This window comes from Ochotona princeps, chromosome 13 (assembly GCF_030435755.1).
Source record: "Ochotona princeps isolate mOchPri1 chromosome 13, mOchPri1.hap1, whole genome shotgun sequence".
NCBI lineage: Eukaryota > Metazoa > Chordata > Mammalia > Lagomorpha > Ochotonidae > Ochotona > Ochotona princeps.
The window spans coordinates 20,550,394-20,570,815 of NC_080844.1; the positions used below are offsets into that span (position 1 = coordinate 20,550,394).

General features: G+C 35.4%; 1 protein-coding gene across 1 annotated transcript in view; it reads right to left on the minus strand.

Annotated features, from left to right (window-relative positions):
- Positions 1-20,422, minus strand: part of PCDH15 (protocadherin related 15) — a 548,396-nt gene that overhangs the window by 17,339 nt on the left and 510,635 nt on the right. Inside the window, exons 28-29 of the mRNA XM_058671280.1 lie at positions 8,352-8,528; positions 2,063-2,281 (exon numbers count right to left, since the gene is read on the minus strand). Of these exons, the coding sequence (XP_058527263.1) occupies positions 2,063-2,281; positions 8,352-8,528 (396 nt within the window). The remainder of the gene's footprint in view (positions 1-2,062; positions 2,282-8,351; positions 8,529-20,422) is intronic.

Sequence of the window (20,422 nt, forward strand, 5' to 3'; positions counted from 1 at the left end):
GAATTCCATTCTAATAAATAAAATATTAAAGGTGATCTGATACTTATTTCTGGCTTGTTGCTTTATTACACATAAATAGAATTTCGAAAAAAAATAGGTTCATGCAATCAGCCCTAAATTATGATGCTCTCACTTTGAAGCTGAAACTAGAATTGGAAGGTGCCACTTATGAATGAATTCATGACATTCCTTCCTATATTTGCTTGTTTTCCATACACAGAATATTTCAACCTGCCATACTATTTTTTAAAGTATCTATTTGCCCTGTCTATGAGTATGAATTTAGAAAGTTTAGATAGTAAAATATTTTGATTTTTACAAATATATGCACAGAAACTGTATGTCAAATAAAACTCAAACAACTAATTACTGGACTAAACAGGTATTAAATAAATCAGTTTCAGAATTCTACGTAAAGTATCCAGAAGGAATCAGTTTTAACCATTCTATTGCATAGCAAATGTGGGACCTTTTCTCTTATATTGACTTCAATATAAGAAGAATGCAAAAAAAAAAAGCCTCTATGGAAACATTTTAAAACACAAAGGCACACAAGACATAAGACTTAGGATCACCTTGATTGCCTCCTAACTGAAAATCTTTTTCCAGATTCATCTATCCCGGATCTTTCTTTTAGCATACTCTATTTGTTAAGGATACACTAAAACTCAAACCTATCGGGCCCGGCGCCGTGGCCTAGGGGTTAAAGTCCTTGCCTTGAATGCCCCTGTATCCCACAAGGGTGCCGGTTCTAATCCTGGCTGCTCCACTTTCCCATCCAGCTCCCTGCTTGTGGCCTGGGAAAGCAGTCGAGGACAGCCCAATGCATTGGGACACTGCACCCGTGTGGGAGACCCGGAAGAGGTTCCTGGTTCCCGGCATCGGACCGGCGCAGCATGAATAGTACAGATAGTAAGGATAGTAAGAACGGCCGTTGTGGTCACTTGGGGAGTGAATCATTGAATGGAGGATCTTCCTCTCTGTCTCTCCTCCTCTCTGTATATCTGACTTTGTAATAAAAATAAATAAATCTTAAAAAAGAACTCAAACATATCAAGCCAATGCCACATATGTCACTTCACATTGTTTCTGTAGTGATGTCATGGAGAGCAGATTCCTACGCTTCCAGTTAGACGTTTCTTACCTTATTTATTAACAAAGTTGTATTTGAGAAACAAATAGAAGGTCTAAATACTTACAAATAGTAGTTTCATTTATGTGTACACATAAATGAGCAGAAATTTGATCACTATCTTGCTACATCAGATAATTTATAATATTTATGATTCTTGTCTGTTATTTTAGTTTCTTTTGGTGGCACCCCCACTTCATCACCAATTCCTCAATGTTTATCAACTCACTATCAGTAGAATATATTAAAAAGAATCTAGACCTCTATCATCAAGTTTCTCCTTATGTGCTTTCAAGAATACTTCAACTAAAGAAAATGCAAAAATAGCCATGCTATGATTCTATAAATACAGATACTGTGAATGAATTTAGTTGACTGAAGGCACCTGAGACCCCAAGGACAAGCAGAGCCAGAGGAGACTGTCAGACAGGGTGATGCACAAGCTAGGAAAGCTGCTCAGGAAGAAACCACAGGGACACCTGCACGCAGCACTGCGATCCTGTGCAGAGATAACTGCATCACTATGCATTAAAAACCTACCATGACAATGTAGCCAGGCTATCATCCTGCCTTTGGAACTGAGCAACATTTATATCTGCACATGGTATTCCATGGCTTTCTTCCTCAGTTTACCTATTCTATTCTAAAGCTCCTGCTTCAAAGGAGCATAAACAACACAAAAAGAGCTAACGCAGTATTCCTAACGCGGGAAAAGTTTCGAGCACAGGCGCACCTGTGAAGCCTGTGGCACTGTGTCTCTGAGCATTGTTTTCACTGTGAGGAAGGAATTGATACAAGACGGTTAAAGCCATCGGATAATGGTTGTATTGTCACCAACATTTTACACCTACAAGGCTATGGCACCAGAGATGATTTCCAGCAGTTCAAAATTCAAGAAACTACCCACGGTGAGCATCCTTGAATACTTACTGTCGGTAGCTAACCAAGACCACCAGGATGGCAGGAATACAGCAGAGGATGATGATGAAGGCCAAAGCCAGCAGGGCCCCTTCCGTGTATCCAAGACTCTCTCCTCGCTTCTTAATGCTGGTCACTGCCTCTGGGGTTCGGATCTCCAGGATACGTCCTCCTTCCCCGTAAAATGGCTGGAAATCTTTACTGATATCCAGCAGTTTGCCATCCAAAAATCTTATTGTTAGATAAATAGTAAAAATAATAAGGGCAGCAGAAAAAGCCTTGTTACAAAACAACTTGTTCATTGAAAGTCAAATTGAGTCAGAAGTGTTACGGATAGTAAGAAAATCATAAAAATTCATAGACACTAAAGAGTAACTGACACTAAAGAGTAACTACACATTTGTATATGAATGAAAAATGACATGAGTTTAGACTTCAGAATTATCAAAATCATTGAACTTAATATAAGTGACTATGATAACTTACCTGTTAAATTCTTCAAATAAATAAAATGTAAGCTCTTAATTCACACAGCATATTTCTAAAATGTATACATTTTATCCTGTAAGCATAGACCACTACACTGGAAGCCAGAAATCTAGTCAGCTGTGGAAGCTCAGACTGCATGTGGTTTCCCTCATAAGTTTTAAATAGCAACACACAATCTCAAGCCCACACAATTTTAAATGGGAGGAAATGTGATTTTTTTTTTTCTGTTTAAGAAAAGGCCACATAAAGGATGCAAGTAGTATGTAACTGTAGTCAGAATCACAAGATTTAGTGGTCAGCTTAGTTCCCCAAATTTTTCTCTAAATAATGAAATTCTATGAGTAGTGCTTTGGGGAGGAGCAAAGAATAATGTTACTTAATCTTATTAGTAAATTATGTTGCATAATTTATGCTAAATTAGCATAATAATTTTAATTAGTTTTCAACAGTTTCTTATAAATCCTACCTATTCTACATATTAACTCAAAAACAGTTATTAGTACACAAAACTACAACAGACTTATTTTTCTTTTCAAAATGTTAGTATTTATAAAAGACAACATATCACTAATGAAAATTGGAAAGCAAAAACCTGATCAAGGAAAAGTTACTCTTAGATTCATGATGCAAAGAAAAGCATAATCTCTTTTATTATGTCTATATATTCCAGTGTAACTTTCTGAATAATGAGCAGTTTATATTTGAACATGCAGTGTAAACCATATGTATTGTTTTGAAATTTATTTAACATAAAATTAAATAATGACCTTATGTAGAACCGTGTGAAACCCTAAAGCATGAAATACAAAAGAAGGAAGGACCCCTAATTTCACCACTCGAATATAACGAGGTGGTAGGTTTGTATAGATTAAATGATCTGTTCACTAATTTGACACTTTTCATTTTAATTGTCAGATTGATCCTGCTGATTCTAATCTAGCTACAGAGATGCTTATGGTTTCCATGTGAGAAGCAAAGGAAGCTTCTTGTATTAGACATGAATTCCATGGGGTAGTTCATTATTTTTCTCATTGAAGAAACCCAATGATCTGGATAATTCAATTTTAATTGTAGTGCTACATACTTTTGGAAATTACGTTTTCATTCTGTAGTATAAGACAACCAGCATTCTTTTTATCCAAATTTGCTTTTGTAGACAACAAATGACTTCATAGCAATTTCCTGGGTCAAGTTCAGACAAAAGCAGACTAGAATGTTAACATTTTGTTTTAAACGTCTGCTAGGTGAGACCAGAGAAATTATAAATGAAGTACAGAATAAGACTTGTATGAAAAGATATATAATGTTAAAACTAGGAAGGGTCTTGCCTAGAAAAGGATCATTAGTTTGCCAGTGAAACTTTACCTCTAGCAGTGAAATCACTAAACATGTGACAGTTCTGTTGGGTGCTGGCTTAAGATGGCTCTCTGCCTCTGTAACCGGTAGTGTAACCCTGCTTCATATTGTGTTGAGGATTTTCAGCCCCCAAGGACTTCCTGCTCCTACCTCAAGTACAATTACCGTAGCTGCTGGTAGCAGAGCAGCAAAGAGCTGTCTCAACCAGCACCCAGTGCAGAACTGAAACCGTGTGGTTGCCATGAGATGAAAAGGAAGAAAAGCGGAGGCACCACTGCAAAGATAGTGAAAGTTCAACGAGGAGGACAGCCCAACCCTACCCGACACTTGAGTACTACCATTAGGCTAGAGCCGAGCGAAAAGCCAGCCACTGCCCACACTGTAGGAGACATGAATGTGGTAGATACCGCTCTTTGACACAGCCATGCAGGACTTGTGAGAACTAATGACGGATGAAGAAGCTTCAGAAACCACTGTAGCATACCTGCGCTTTTGAGATAATGAAACAAGAACTTGACGCTCATGGCATAGTGCCAGGTTATGGTTCAACAACAACTAGAGTGAACTACTTAAAGTGAATCAATTTACTCAACAAGAGGAAGAGGTACATCCACCTGACTTGCAAGTGTAAACTTGTTTAGCTTATCCCTTACTGTTTTTGTTTGTATTGCATACCACACGCAACATTCAAGAAACAATACATTAAAAATTCAGAAAACAGACAAAAAGCTATTTTAAGAAATAAAGTAACAAAAAAGAACCATTCAAAGGTACTGGTCAGTGACTTGGATAAATTATGACCAATGCATTACAGATTCTAGTGGGGAGGGAAAACACGCTTGAATTCAGACAATCAGTGCGGTGGGGGGAAGCGACAAAGAAGCTCAGGGAAATGCAGGCAATTTCTATTTGTAAAGGACCTCAAGATGAAGAACTTCAGTGATCTCAGCATTAGCTTGACACAGATAATTACTGAACTCAAGAATAAGGCCATAAAAATAATCTAAGCTAAAACACAGGGAAACTGTGAGAGACCAAAACATCATATCCTAAAACTGTGAGGGGGAATAATAGAATTATAATTGGAATAACGTAAAGAAAATAAACAAAATGGGTATAAGAAATATTTCAAAAATATTTAGCTTCAAAACACAATTCATTAAAAGTTCATCCATGGCCAAAACATGATTTCTTATAATTTTAAGGAAAAATGATTTGACCATAAATTCATGGCTTTATTCCTGGCCGTGTTCTATTTCTTTGGGGGTGGGGGTGGTGGTGGCGTGTGTGTGTTTCCAGTCTCATCTGTCTGACCCCATTTCAGAGAGAAAAGCTTAAAGTATATTTTAAACTAAGGTAGTAAGATACCTCTTCATTCTTACGAATGCTCTAACTTTTAGGATCTTTTTGTGATCTTTATAATTTGTAAGATTTTATTTCTTTGAAGCATGTCATTGACATTTTGTTGGGTATTGCATTTCATCTGAATATTGTTTTCAATAGTACGGAATTTAACAAATTATTTGGGAGGAATATTTTAAAACTCTTATCTGCAGCAAGCAGATCCACAATGAGGAAGATACATAATTGTCTGGGGTCAGTGCAGGATGAGGCCGGAGGTGGGTAAGCAGGTGAGGAGGAAACAAATGGAAAAATCTTGCTAATGGTTACAGCTTTTCTTTGTTATCTGTTGAAAATACCCTAAATGATTGTGATAATGGTTATACAACTTTATCATTATACTAATAATCATTGGATTATAGATTTTCCATGAATGAATTACATGATATGCAAAGTTTATCTCAGTAATTCTTTAAAAATACTTTAATAGTGACACACTATTTTAGAAAGGAAAAGAAAAAGCAAAAACACACCAGAAATTCAGGTTAAATAAGTTTAGAGACCCACAGGAAAATAAAAGTAATAGATATTTGTTTAAGAAAATATAAGCTGTTCATGTAAGCAAAACCTAAAAAAATAACTTACCAATAACATTATCAAATAAAATGAGTTGTTAATTTGGAATTAAAAGTAATTCTAGTCTTCCCTATAGCCTTATTAGCTTTAAATTTCTGACTCATTGTTCAAAGCCCATTTAAAAATAAAAGTGTACTCTGGGGTAATTGTGATTTTTGTTTTCACTTATTTTGGCCTGACAATTCAAACATCCTTAGAAGCCTACATTTTACTATAAGGCAGATTTGGAAAAATGAAAAAAAAAAATCTTACTTCCATTGGTCTGGGTATTAAGCAGGAAGCCTAAAATGCTAGTATTATTGTTCAGTGTTTACTACATATTCAATACTGCTAATAACTATGGAAAAGATAATACTTGGATGTCACCAGGCTCGGGATATAGTATCTTAAAATTTCAATGCAAAATAATTACAGGAACAATTCTACGGTTCAAAATAGACCCTGGCTTCACAGCGATGGGGTCAAGGGGAAGATACTAAAAGAACATGCTAGCACTTCATGGCTTCTATCTTCTTCACTACAAAATTTCTGATTTATACCTGTGCTGTCTTTTTCCAGTTCCCTCGTGGCTGCTGTATTTATTCTGCTGAATTCAGATATTTACTTTTTATAATGAAATACTTGTGTGCTTGTCAGCGTCAGTAGAAACCCAATGGACTTGTTTCCAAGAATTTTTGTCCCTAAAACTGTTGCTGGAGCAATTATTAATATAATTACATTATACTCCAGAAAACTGACTAAAATCCTAAATAATTTTTATATAATTAGGGAAAACTTCATAAGCACAATCACCAGTAAATTTGAAAAAATGAAGAAAACAAAGAAGTCATCTTCAATGCAGAAGAAAACAGGTTTATGATGGAAATTAGCAGAATGACTATAAAAATTTCTTTCAAACTGCACTCACCCCCAAATTTTTAGTTAATAGACATAGAAAATTTAGCCAGGCAAATCTAAATCTTACTCCATTTTGGTAGTAATGAATGCTGAAATGGTGCTATCATTTCATTCATCTGCATTTACACCAAGTGAACAATATATTACCTTGTATGTAACTCAAATGTATACTAAATTGATAAGTATAATAACTATGACTTTACAAAATCAACTTGAAAATAAACCGTATTTCATTGTTGCTAACATAGCAATGATGAAATTTTACTAATGTACATTCAGACAACCTACATTCAAAATTATGGATTGCAGCAAAATATTAATAAGCACATTGACTAAATATATGTACATGCTATCTGTATATGAATTTGTATATGGATATATTTATGTGCTGTAAAGACTGAAAAACTATTGAAATTATGGATCTGGGATGTAAATGTACGTTAAGTGTATATAGGAAAAGATAAACAGAATATATACATGTGCAACTAAACATCAATATGAAGGTATGTCAAAAAGTCCATGAAAATGCATATTTTGAATAAAATTATACATGGATTGCAATTTCGCATCAACAGGTAAAACTTCTGCAGTGCCAGCATCCCGTCTGGGCGCCGGTTCATGTCATGGCTCCTCTACTTCTTCTCCAGCTCCCTACGTAAGGCCTGGGACAGCAGCAAAGGACCGATGAAGCCCACGAGCACCCTGAACCCACGTGGGAGACCCAGAAGAAGCTCCTCACTCCTGGCGCAAGAGCATCTCAGCTCCAGACATTGTGACCATTTGGGAAATGAACCAGTGTATGGAAGACTCTCTCTCTCTCTCTCTCTCTCTCTGCATGTCCTTCTCTCTATATAAATCTTTAAAATAAATAAATATTTAAAAATGTCTCAATTTAAATATAATTCTATTCTATAAATTTATTAGATGCTAGATACAGTAGAGTAAAACAAAAACTGCTAATAGAATTTTTTTCTAAGTTTTAAAGTGCTATAATAACATCTAAGGGAAAATACTTGGAATTTTGTTGGGTATTCTGCATTTTGTTTATATTTGTAAACTAAGATATTCAAGTTTACACTAGAGTAGAACATCACATAGTGGATACACTTCAGTGGGAGTGATTATCCCCTCTGCCTTCCATACTCAAGTCACAGAAAAAAAAATCAGATATTAATTTTTGCTTATTCACTAAATTTGTAAGAAAGCTGGATCTCTCCTTCCAATGAAGGCTACTGGGTTTGCAGGCAAACAGTTCTTTGAGTATCTATGCTTCCCTCAACAATACAGACCTTGGAGCAACAAAGAGAACCGACTGCTTTAATAGAATCATAAACAACTTGCCTGGCTTATTCTTTAAAACTTATGACCCACTTTTTGCTGTACATTGGAATAGATTTCTGAAGTTGCTGTAACCCACACTTGGCCATGAAAAGGTTTAGATATTAGCTCAGAGTTTTTGCTTACACTTGGCTTTCAACATCAATTTGATGAGTTTTAAGCTTTATATATTTATCACCTTATATTGGTGTTTTCTGGGAGTGCTTTAATTACAGAGCTGAAATAGACAAGAAAATAGACTTACTTGAATAGCTCATTTCTGTCTATGGCCCTGTTGGTCTGGGGGTCGATTGCATAGACAGTCAGGTCACATTTGGTGTAATCTTCTAGAGAAAAGGCATCTCCATGCCGGCGAGCACCAATTGATTCCACCACAACCTTGGAACCAGGAATTTGCTCCTGAACGTAGCGATCCAAAATTCTGTAAGTCAAACAAATGACAAATATAATACTCCAAAGAGATTTCTGGGAGAAAAAAATCACCTAACTTGCAATGACATTAAGTAATTGATAAATAATGACGACAGTCTGGTTTGTGTTAGTGTTTACTCAATATGAACTTTTAAAAACTTTGCTTTTTCAGCCCTTAATTCCCAGTGATGCTTAAAATGGAAATAAAATAGAACGAGGTCATCAACTATGTCCTATTTAAGTCCAGACTTCTGAATTTATGATACCATTTGAGCTTTTAAGTGGCTCGTGGGAAGTGCCAAATATGTTGTCCACATAAACCTGTCCATCGATGTTTTATAGGAGTCACGGGGTCTCAGAACTCTTGACTTCACATGGTTGGTGTCATTATTTACACATTCACTAGAGTCTTTGTAATATGACATGCACGAAGGTTCAGGACTACAACATCCATTTTCCTAAGGGCATACAGACCGTGAGAGCATCACAGCATTGCAATGGTAGGTGTACCAGTTTAAACAATATTGCATGCAGTTCTCAAATGCCATTTGAGTGAATGCACACAACAAAATTATGGGACACCTCATACAAAATGAGTATTATTCAATATAACAATGTTAACCAATAAAAAATTCTTTGTTAAGTGCAGTTTTTAAGAATTTACTGATCTGATTTTAACTAAAAGCACATATGATTAACATGTTAGTCTCTACTTTGGCAAATATGAGTTTCTCTATGTCTTATTTTTGAAGAGAAACTGTTTTTCTAATCCTTATAGATCAAGATTAGTAAGATGTGTTACTAAATTATTACTAGGCATTTGAATGTAAATACATTAATACTAACCATATGGGCAAATATTTTTAAATGTATACATTTTATAGTAAGTTTTATTGGGAGTAAGCATGCTCTAAGATCAATTCGATACTGTAGAAGGTAACTTGTTTCAGATGCCACTTTGACCTAGATTTTGCTCTAAGAAAATGTGGGAGTGCAGAACATGTCTTATTTGTACCTCTGCCAAGAACAATCAAGGTAACCAGAGGGCACTGCCAGTGGGAGGGAAATGTTTCATTTGTTTCAAAATTTGTAATAGCGCATCAAAAATGAAGCTGTTTTGATGAGATATTATTCTTTATTTTGCTCACTACCTCACATCCACTGGTCCTTCTACCTTACAGAATCATGTCTGTTGAGGTCCTGGTAGAAAGACAGACATGAATAAAAACGATAGATCTCTTCTGCAAGTACCATTTACTGTTTGAAAACTAGCTCCAGGAGAACCTGAAGGGAAATGCTGCACTACGAGAGGTAAACTAGCTCCACGACATTCAACCTCTGTGCTGGGATTCTTCTCCTGGAGTTCTTGCAAGAATTTACTTAACAAAAATATGAGAGAGCTCACGGTCAGAAACCATGTAGTACTTTTAGCATCCTATAGTAAGTACAGTTACATCACAGTACGGTGCTGAAGAGCACAGAGGTGTGACTCAATTTTCTTCTCCTTTATTTACCAACTGTTTATCCTCACTCTGGTGAATTTGGTTCTGAAAGTGTCAGTTTCTTAAATTCTAAATGAAATGAATTAGGTGGTGTGAGCACCAAATGAATTAAAACTTCTACAGAGGTGAGAGTTTTTATCACATGGTAACTTTCATGAATGATTAGATTGTAATTTATTTGTCCTAAATGCTTGTATTAGAAACTCCTTTTCATTCTTTTTTGCTTAAAATCTCTTTTTTAAACTTGTTGAATTATCAAGCAACCATTTTTCTCTACCAGCCCTATTAAATTCAGAAACACACACACACAAATGTGAGTACCAACTTAAATACATCGTAGAAAGTACATCTTTCCCGATTCTTGACTCTGACAACTTATAACTTTTGCACTCACTTTGGCATTGATTCGACATGTCCAAATGAACCCTTTTATATTTACATGGATTGTGTGTATGCTTATCCTTCAAAAAAGAAACATGCCTGTTGACCCTGTGTGTTGTTCTATAACGTTGTGGAGTAGTGACAAGTCATTTGTAACTGAAATGCATGAACTACAACTCTAGCATTTTTTGGATGCTAGAGGTTATAAATCAATGTTTTAAGCTCATGCCATTTAAAGCATTCAATGACACCTTTTCTTTAAACATGTTTTAAATTTTAAGAGAACTTTGTGATGATGTATAGCATTATGGTGTGCCTTTTTCTAACAAATATATATGAAAACAGAATGTAATAAAATTTAAATGAGAATTATTTTGTAAAAAAATCACTTCACTCATAATTTTTATCCCTACAGTAGATATTTTCCATACCTATGTATCTTACATATGCTGTTGTTCATATGTATTTCAGTACATAAATAGGTCAATAAAGTTTGCTTATAAATATAGAGATTTGTAATGATATTCTTATAATATGTATTGATGGATCATTCATATCTATACATACCAACAGAAATATCTTTAATGAATTTTTGTAATATTAATACTACATTGGTACAGATGATGTAATTTTTGTATTCGCTTTCTAAACATTCTTTTATATTCTGTTGAATCTCTTACAAAACATAATGAAAGCAGCCAACTAATATTTTTAAAGTATCTTTGATTTTACTACTTCCCCAATTTTTTAAGAAAAAAAGCAGAGTCTTATATAAAGCTCCTCCTCTTTGAATGATTTGTGTATTTACTTATTTAAAGGCAATGCTATTGAAAGAAGGAGATCTGGGTAGGGGTAAGGTTGGAGAGACAGAGAATGAGAGAGAAAAATATTTTTTACCTACTGGTTCACTCCTCAAATGGCCACAATAGCCAGGGCTGGATAAAGCAAAAGTTAAGACCCTGGAACTTCAGTTGGGTCTCTCATGTGGGTATTTGGGCCCTCGTCTACTGCCCTCCCTGGTGCATAAGCAGAAAGTAGTATCAAAAGTGCAGCAGTTGGGGAATGAGGGCTGGGGCTGCAATGACATTGCAAGCTAATCCCCCACCTGCTAATGTTTCCCATAAGGGCGCTGGTTTGTGTCCTACTTGCTCTACTCCCAATCCAGCTCTCAGCTTATGGCCTGGGGAAACAGCACAGGATGACACAAAGCCTTGGGCCCCTGTACCCACAATTGAAATTTGAAAGAACCTCTGGCTCTAAGCTTCACATTACCCTTGAAGATTTGGCTCTTCAAAAAGGTCATGGGTAATGTGTATTATGTGAAATTATGCATGAATTTATATTTTATGCATGACAATAGAAAATAACTTTAAATGTTATGAACATTTCAAGTACCTGTGTATATGAACCATGTACAGTTAAGTTCTACAGCATATATCACTATTCTTTAAAAATATGTACTCACTTTTAAGCAGTATCTCATACAAATAAACTATAATTGCAATACTTAACAAAAACATAATTTTAAATTCTATGTGAGCTTAGATTATGCCAGAATTTTGTATATCTTCAATTTAAAACTGGTTATTCTTATGGGCCATTCTTTGTTTAGAAAGCTTAAAGGAGAGACAAAAGCTGACAGGTAAACTTAGGATGATTTATTATCTACCTTGAAGTGTGTATCTAGATATGGATAACTTTTAAAGAAGAGCAAGTCTTTTTGGTCTTTTCTAATTGTTACTTACATTGAATTTGGAGTACGGATCCCTTCTTTGCTTTGTCACAGAATACCTGAACTTTGTAAATTTTTTGCAGTATCAATCATTTTGTATTTAAAAAAGACTTTTCATGATGGAAATGTCATAACAACAGTATTATACAACATGTTATTAAGGCTGGCTAACACTTCAAGAATTATGCTTGACCACTTGGAACTACAAATACTGCTTGCGAACATATAGAGTCTAAAATGTGGGGAAAATGCATTATGCAAACTTAACAGCAACAAAATAATAATAATAATAAATAATATTAAGGAAAAGAATGTACTGAATACTATGTTAAGAAAATTCAAAGGATCCGGAACTTTTCTTCCGTAAGCCACCTGTGTCCTGGTTCGTAGGTGTATTCTCCACAGAAGTTTGGTACCTCTCTACTCTATTGTGTTCCATCTGATTGCCCAGACTATCTAGAAAATGGCTGTATTTTCAGAAGAACAGTCACCCTAACCTCAGAGCAGCTGAGCATCAGCCACTCTCCCCCCACTCAAGCATCCTGTCCTCCTTCCTCAGTTTCTTTGGTACACTTCTAAGCATGCTCTCCCACAGGTTTATGTCATACTGTCTTTTGTTCTAGAAATAGACATTCCTATGGTTTCCATGATGAGGATATTATGAATAATGCTGCAAAGAATTTGACCAAATAGATTTCTTTTTCAAAACCCAAGTGTAATTACTTTGGGTTTGTAGCCAGAAGTAGGATTTCTAAGTTGTTTCACGTATCTATTAAAAATGTATTTGGAGGATTCTCCGTACTGTATGCCATAATAAGAGCATCATGTAATATTCTCACCATAGTGTACAAATGTTTTTGTTTTATTATTCCATAAGACCAACATGGCAGGTATCCTTTCAAGTATTAATCATCCTAATAGATATGACATCTCTGTGATTTTATTTCCTTGATAACTAGAAATGCTATGTATCTTTTACCATAATTACTTGCCATTTGTATGCCTTCATTGGACACATCTATTCAAATCCTTTTGCTCATCTCTCTTGGTTTGCCAAATGAAGAAATGAAGATGGATGAACGACTTGAACATAGAATGTGAACGCTTACAGTACACAGAAGACGCAGCAGAAATCCTTGACACTGATTTTGACAAGGTTTTCTCATATGTGACACCAACAACACAGGCAACAAAAACTAGATGAGACACAACACTGAATAAAGTCTCCACACATCAAAGCAAAAATCAGAAAAAAAAATAATAACAAACCTAACATGAAGATCAACATGAAAGAAAACTACACTGTTGCTTTTAGATTATGATAGACGATGCAACTGAATAGCTTACTATGAAAATGCCTACCGTAGGACCCCTTAGGGCAACGCCATTCGGATACGAAACAACCAAATATATATTAAACCTTGCTGATATTTGAATTCAAACAAAACCTATTTTTTTAATATGTAAGAATGTTGAATTTTACCTTTTGCTTGAGTCTCTGGAAAACTGTAATGACTAATAAATTCACCTTTTTGTATTATGGAAACCTGTTACTGCAAAGAATCACTCTGTCACCTAAGACATGGATAAGACACCTGCAGGGATCCTAATTTGCTGCTGAAAAAGCCTGGCAAACCCTCAAATTCTTACTCTTTGTCTATCCAGTTATTAGAATGTTTCTAATCTTTGATCCTCACTGATTAAATATTACCAAATGCTTGTTAAACAGCCTTCATAAAGTTCTTCTACTTGCTCTAAATTTGGTCTACCTTTAGTGTGAGAATTCACTGCAGTACCTCCAGAAAGGCCCTTCCCAGCCGACCAAGGTCAGGGTATTCTTTGATCTACTATCTGATCACTGGTTAACCTACTAGACCTAGTACATCACACCTGCTAGAAAGGACATTAAGTCCTTGCTAGCCTTCCTATAAAAGTCAGCTGCTCTTTGAGGTATCTGCAGCCCTCTTGATGAGAATTCTTACAGCAGGCTTCCTGCTCCCAATCCTTGATGCTCTTCCCCTATGGGAATATTCATTTTGAATAAAAGAATCTTTTCTCTTAAGCCTAGATTTGTTTTCTTTGACTTGTAGTGCAAATAAACAGCTTAAGGAAATCACATCTCAAGGTTTAGTTTTATTTTTTTTCTTTTGTTTTAAGATATTTATCTTTATTGGAAAGTAGATTTACAGAGAAGCAGAGGCAGAGAGAAAGCTCTTCCATCCTCTAGTTTATTCCCCAAGTGACTGGAGCTGAGCCATTCTGAAGTCAAGGGCCAGGAGCCTTCTCAGGATCTCCCATGTGAGTGCAGAGCCCCCAGGCTTTGGGCCATCATCTGTTGCTTTCCCAGGCCACAAGCATGGAGCTGGAAGGGAAGTGGGGCAGCCAGGACATAAATGGGCACCCATCTGAAATCCTGGCTCTTGAAGGAGGAAGATGAGGCAACTGAACCATTGTGCCATGCCCTCAATTTATTTTTCTCAAATGAATGTGTATTAGCAACCAGTGAACATGATACAATAAGGAATTTTATGGGCAGCACAGTAACCTTGCATGCTAATCTTCTGTCTACAGCACTGACTTCCCATATGGGCTTCAGTTCCAATCCTTGCTGCCCTGCTGCTAATCCAGCTTGCTGCCTATGGATTATGAAAGCAGCAGAGGATGGTTTAAATCCTGGGCCCCTCTCCTATGAGTGAGAAATGAAAGAAGCACCTGGCTTCAGATCAGTTCAGCTCTGGCCATTGTGGCCATTTGGGGTATGAACGAGAGAACAGAAGATCTGTCTCTCATTCCCTATGTAAATCTTACATATCAAAATAAATTATAAAAAAGGATTTTTAGCAAACTATGTACAACAAAATATTATTTCCCTTTCTATGCCTATTGTACTATAGTCTTAATATTAGTTTTCTCTGAACCCCTGAAGCTTATATGCTTACCACCTACCCTCAAGGGACTGTAAAAAGGAAACAAGTGTTGAATGAAAGAAGTCATAAGAGTGGGGCTCTGATCCAATAGGACCTTTTAAGGACACACACCTGGGAACTTTTCTCTTTTGTTCTCTAGATACACAAATAAAGTACATGATGCATGCCTCTGTCACTCAATGAGTTACCCCTAAACTCATACATCAACCTTGGTGGCAATTTGCACCTAGGACTTCAGTCTCCAAAACTGTAAAAAAGTGAACTGTTTGCTTTGAAGGTTACCTAGACAAAGCGGTCCATGATCCTATAGGAGGCCAAGCAAATCAAATCCCATGCAAACCAAGAAACCTCTATTCTCCAAATGTTTTAGTCACTCTTCTATCAGTACGTTTGTACATGTGTGTACATGTATGTATATATATATATGAGTGTACGTGTGTATAACATGTATGAGTGTATTCTGGTATCTACTTAATTAATTAAAAACCATTCTAGCAAATTATAAAATATAAGTAGTATTTGACATCTTATTTTCCTCCATAAAAATAACAAATACTAACCTTTTAAAATCCATTCCCTCCTTTTCTGGTGATGGAAGGCCACCTGTGTTGACAAATGGAAGCTATAGCATATCAACTTTGGTTCTATCATGAATAAAAATATGTGTTTATGTCTGTGCTATCCTGTGTTTTAGCACTTGTAAGAGCTGAAACATAAGGCATTGACAAAAAGGTGTTCCTATCTTAGTTTTAAAGCAGACCTAGTTACAAAAAGTAAGATTTAAAAAATCTGACCACAATTTATATTTTTTCCCTAAATAAATTTCGAATTTCATTTAAGGAATTAACTTGGTCTGCAGGAGGCATTCTCTGGTAAAAATTCCCTTCTCAAGGTGGATGTCAAAAAGACTACAAATGACCTCAAGCATGCATTCATGCTTTAGATTTTGGTTCTCAAGTTGGAAACAAAAGAATTTTTATACAGCAGAGGTGCATTATCCTTACCAGAGTCACAGTGTACATAAACATTATTCTTACAGCAGAATTGCCCTTGGTTTTATTCAATTCTTTGTTTTCCCATTCTCTTGCTTGTGTTGCCAGCTCCCAGTAGTCATCCAACACATTTCTTTTTGTTGAAATGAGCCTCCATTTTTAGTACATTTGAATAAATAGTATGCATATGTTCAGTTTTAAATGCAACAAGGTAGTAATTGTTTTTCCATTTACTTCATGACAGCAACTTTTAAATCACTGCTATATTGCTTAGCCAAGTTTAATTCTATTGAAGTGATAGCTTACAGTATGGTTAAAGTTTCAGCGATTGCTGTAAAAGTTTGATAGAGATTTATTATTACCAGGTAAATGCTAGTACATCCATACAATGAAATGATAATAGTGTTAACTCAAGCTATTAAACTCTGAAAACCTTAAACTATTCATAAATGAAAATTTCCCATCTCAAAAGATACCCACTGCTTGATTTCCAATTAAGCTTTTCACCTTTGCATCAGTAAGTGGTTGACTCCAGGACCCTTGCAGGACACCAAAATCTTCAGGTAAATACTCAACTTCCTTATAGAAACATATGCACTATTTATGTAAAACTTAAACACACAAGGCAACTTCAGAATGTTCTTGATGGGGTCTCCTCATACACATGTAAGCTTCATTTGCTGCCCACCTACTCGCCAGAAGCTGGAACTGGTAGCAAAGGTGGGCCTTGAGCCTATATATATATATATATATATATATATATATATATATATATATATCTTGAGGGCTATGCCTGAAACCCAACCCATAAGCCCTCCAATTTTAATTTATGTTACTATATCCAGTTACATGCACACACATATATACATATACACTGATATATATTTATAATTCAATAAATTGTGATGTAAAATCTAAAGTGTTATGGGCTTACTGAATCAGTTTTGTAGGTAAAATAGGTATTTTCTCACAATCGATTTAGCTTGTAATATTTTTAATACTAAATTATTAATGCAACCATTATCTCAATTAGCCATTTGTCTGCATAAGTGAACCAAAGAGAAATGATTGTTTGATCAGAATTTCAGGACTTGATCCCACAGCTCATTCCCAGGAAAGAACAGGTTGGGTTTTTAATTAGATTTTCTTCTGTGGAAGAAACACAACCCTGTCTCTTGTTACTCAATAGAAACAGTATCACATGAAATTTTGCTATTTGACATCTCTTTCCTTTATGGAAGTTATTCATCTTCCTAGGATTTCAGGGAACTCGTCTTTAATACAGATAAGTAATTGTACCTACCTCAAAAGTGCTTTGTGTTAATTGGATAACATCTCTAAGTACATAGAATCTAGCACAAGTGCCAGAACTGAGAGCTACTGATTGTAGTGATAAGTGATGAATCTTCAGATTCCAGGATTGTACTCTACTCTCCCTAACCTTTTATCGAATCAAATGCCTTATGTTAACCAGAAATATAAGAAGCCACAACCAGAGGTCCTTGTTGGTAAGTTTTGTGAAAATGTGGCTGAAAGCAATCAGTACACACTTTGCTGGTATCCTAAAGCTCTTCATTCCCTTAATTTAGGCAATGAACAATCTACTGATACCATATTTGGCCAATGTAGGAAGTGCAAGAGGGGGGAAAAGGTCATCCCAATCTAGAATTAGATTAAGGAATAGCTAGCTAGCTGTGAAAATTTTGTGACTGATGCCAAGTTTTTCTGTTCGTTTTTTTCCTTTTTTTGTGGCTATAAATAGCTGAAAACCAAATTCCTGATAATGATATGAGTTCTCCACAGAGCCTTATTGTATCTCTATTACTACTCTCGCTGTTTTGCCTTTTTAAATTTCTTTTTAATTTCTTACTTTCCTGTTTGCTTTATTTTCTGGAAACAATTTTCAACATATTTTTTCATGTTTTGCAAAGTTATTGAAAACTCCTTATTTTTTACTTGGAATGAGGTGAAATGTGAAAAAATAAATAAATCCCTTTTCTTTTTTTCGCTAACGTGTACCCTGAGAGGCAGCAGGTGATGAACCCTTGCCATTCATGTGGAGATCAGATTGCCAACCAAATTCTTGGTTTCTTTCTAGTCTAGCCCTTGCTGTGGGTCAGAGGGACTATGGATAAAAAAATCTTTTGTTTCTCTCTCTCTGCTAATGAAATAAATGTCAATCACTTTAAAAAATTCCAGCAGCACAGACTCAAAGTAAATTGCAAACAAATTGGAAAAATTAAGTGAAGAATAAAAAAAAGTTCTTAGATGGATCAAAATATGTCTTGTGTGATTGTTAAAAAAAGAAGAAATAGTAATTGGCTATATTTGATTGAACTTCTGGATTATAAATCATTTGACTATATGATGCAATCTTACTCTCTCTGCTGAAGGAAAATGAATACAGAGTGAAGAGAAGGAGAGGGAGAGACCAAGAGCAAGAGTGAAAGGAACTGTGGAGGGTGTGTGTGTGTGTGTGTGTGTGTGTGTGAGAGAGAGAGAGAGAGAGAGAGAGAGAGAGAGAGAGAGAGAGAGAGAAAGAAAGGCATAATTTTCCATTACGTAGTCTAAAAAGCTCTGTAAATAACCATATTGCAAATTTTTACGTGGAACAATACATTAAGGTATCTTTTTTTTTTTTTAAGTTTTATTCATTTTATTACAGCCAGATATACACAGAGGAAGAGAGACAGAGAGGAAGATCTTCCATCTGATGATTCACTCCCCAAGTGAGCCGCAACGGGCTGGTACGTGCCCATCCGATGCCGGGAACCTGAAACCCCTTCCGGGTCTCCCACGCGGGTGCAGGGTCCCAATGCATTGGACCGTCCTCGACTGCTTTCCCAGGCCACAAGCAGGGAGCTGGATGGCAAGTGGAGCTGCCGGGACTAGAACCGGCGCCCATATGGGATCCCGGGGCTTTCAAGGCGAGGACTTTAGCTGCTAGGCCACGCCGCCGGGCCCACATTAAGGTATCTTAATGTTTATACTACTTTGTAGGACATTTGAGGAATAAACTAGCCATTGGAAGTTACTTTGTGTTTGATATAAATAATAGTACTGAAACCAAAGTAAAAAAAATGTCACACTTGGGGACAGTTAAATATCATCATGCTATTTAAGATTATTATCTTTCTACTTCTCATCCAAAGTCCAGTTCTGTTTTGATGAAATAAGAAACATAATAGGGGCTATGAAAAATCTTTTCTTAATTTTAGTGACTAGATTTTAATTTTTAGAAACTGAGTTGGCAACCACATCCTCTTAAACACAAGGAAGTGTATATGGGTACAATTTTTTTCTTCATTATGTTAAGAAGTTTTTCAGATTATAAAAATCTAAGGAACAGATTAATAGTCAAATCAAAAGGTTTAGAATCAATATATTGGTATCTTAAGTGTAATAATTTATTTTGTACCATTTTTCTTCAATCTATCCCTAATTACTGATATTTTTCTTAACTATAGTATTTGTTATAACATTTACTATTTTTATATAAATCTTACAGGAAAAATAAAGTCAGGAAGTCTATTTAATTAAAACTCAATTTTTTTTCACTAGTCTTTGGTTACAGAAAATCCTCATTGTGATGTCATTAACTCTCAAATGTATTAACTGTGATGTCATAAACCAATAATTGTAATTTCACAGTGATTTTTGATTTCCTAAGAATGTTTGTGACATCTTAGGCCTACAACTATGTTGGAATCAATTTTTATGACATAGCCACCATTGTGATGCTATAACCACTTGTGATTTCATAAACTCTATATTGTGAAAAAAGAACTTTGGGATGTCATAAACTTTTACAATTTTTCTGTCATAAGCAGTTGTGAATTCATGAATAAATGTGATGTAATAAGTTAAAATTGTGACATCATAATCAATATTGAAACTAATATTTTTGTGACATCATAAACCTACAAAGATGATATAATCAATTATTATTCCATGAACCACATTGTGAAGTCATAAATCAAACACTGCTATATCATAATCAAATATGATAAGACTATTGTGATTTTACACGTCTACTGCCATGACATGATGATAAATTGTGATTCTGTTGGCCATAATTTTTATGCCATGTCAACTGTGAAACCATAAACAGCCTTTGATGTCATAAGTCTATGTTATCATAAGCCTGTGATTGCAATGTCATACATGAATTACTATGCTGTCACAATCAATTGCGATATCAGATACCTCCATTGTGATTCCATAATCAATTGTTGGGATATAAAACCCATTATGGAAGAATAAATAAATCATTGTGATGTACTACCTATTACGTATGAACTGATAAAATAATTGTAATGTCAAAATCAATTTTGATGTTGTCAAAATACTGTAGTGACAGGACCCAGTGC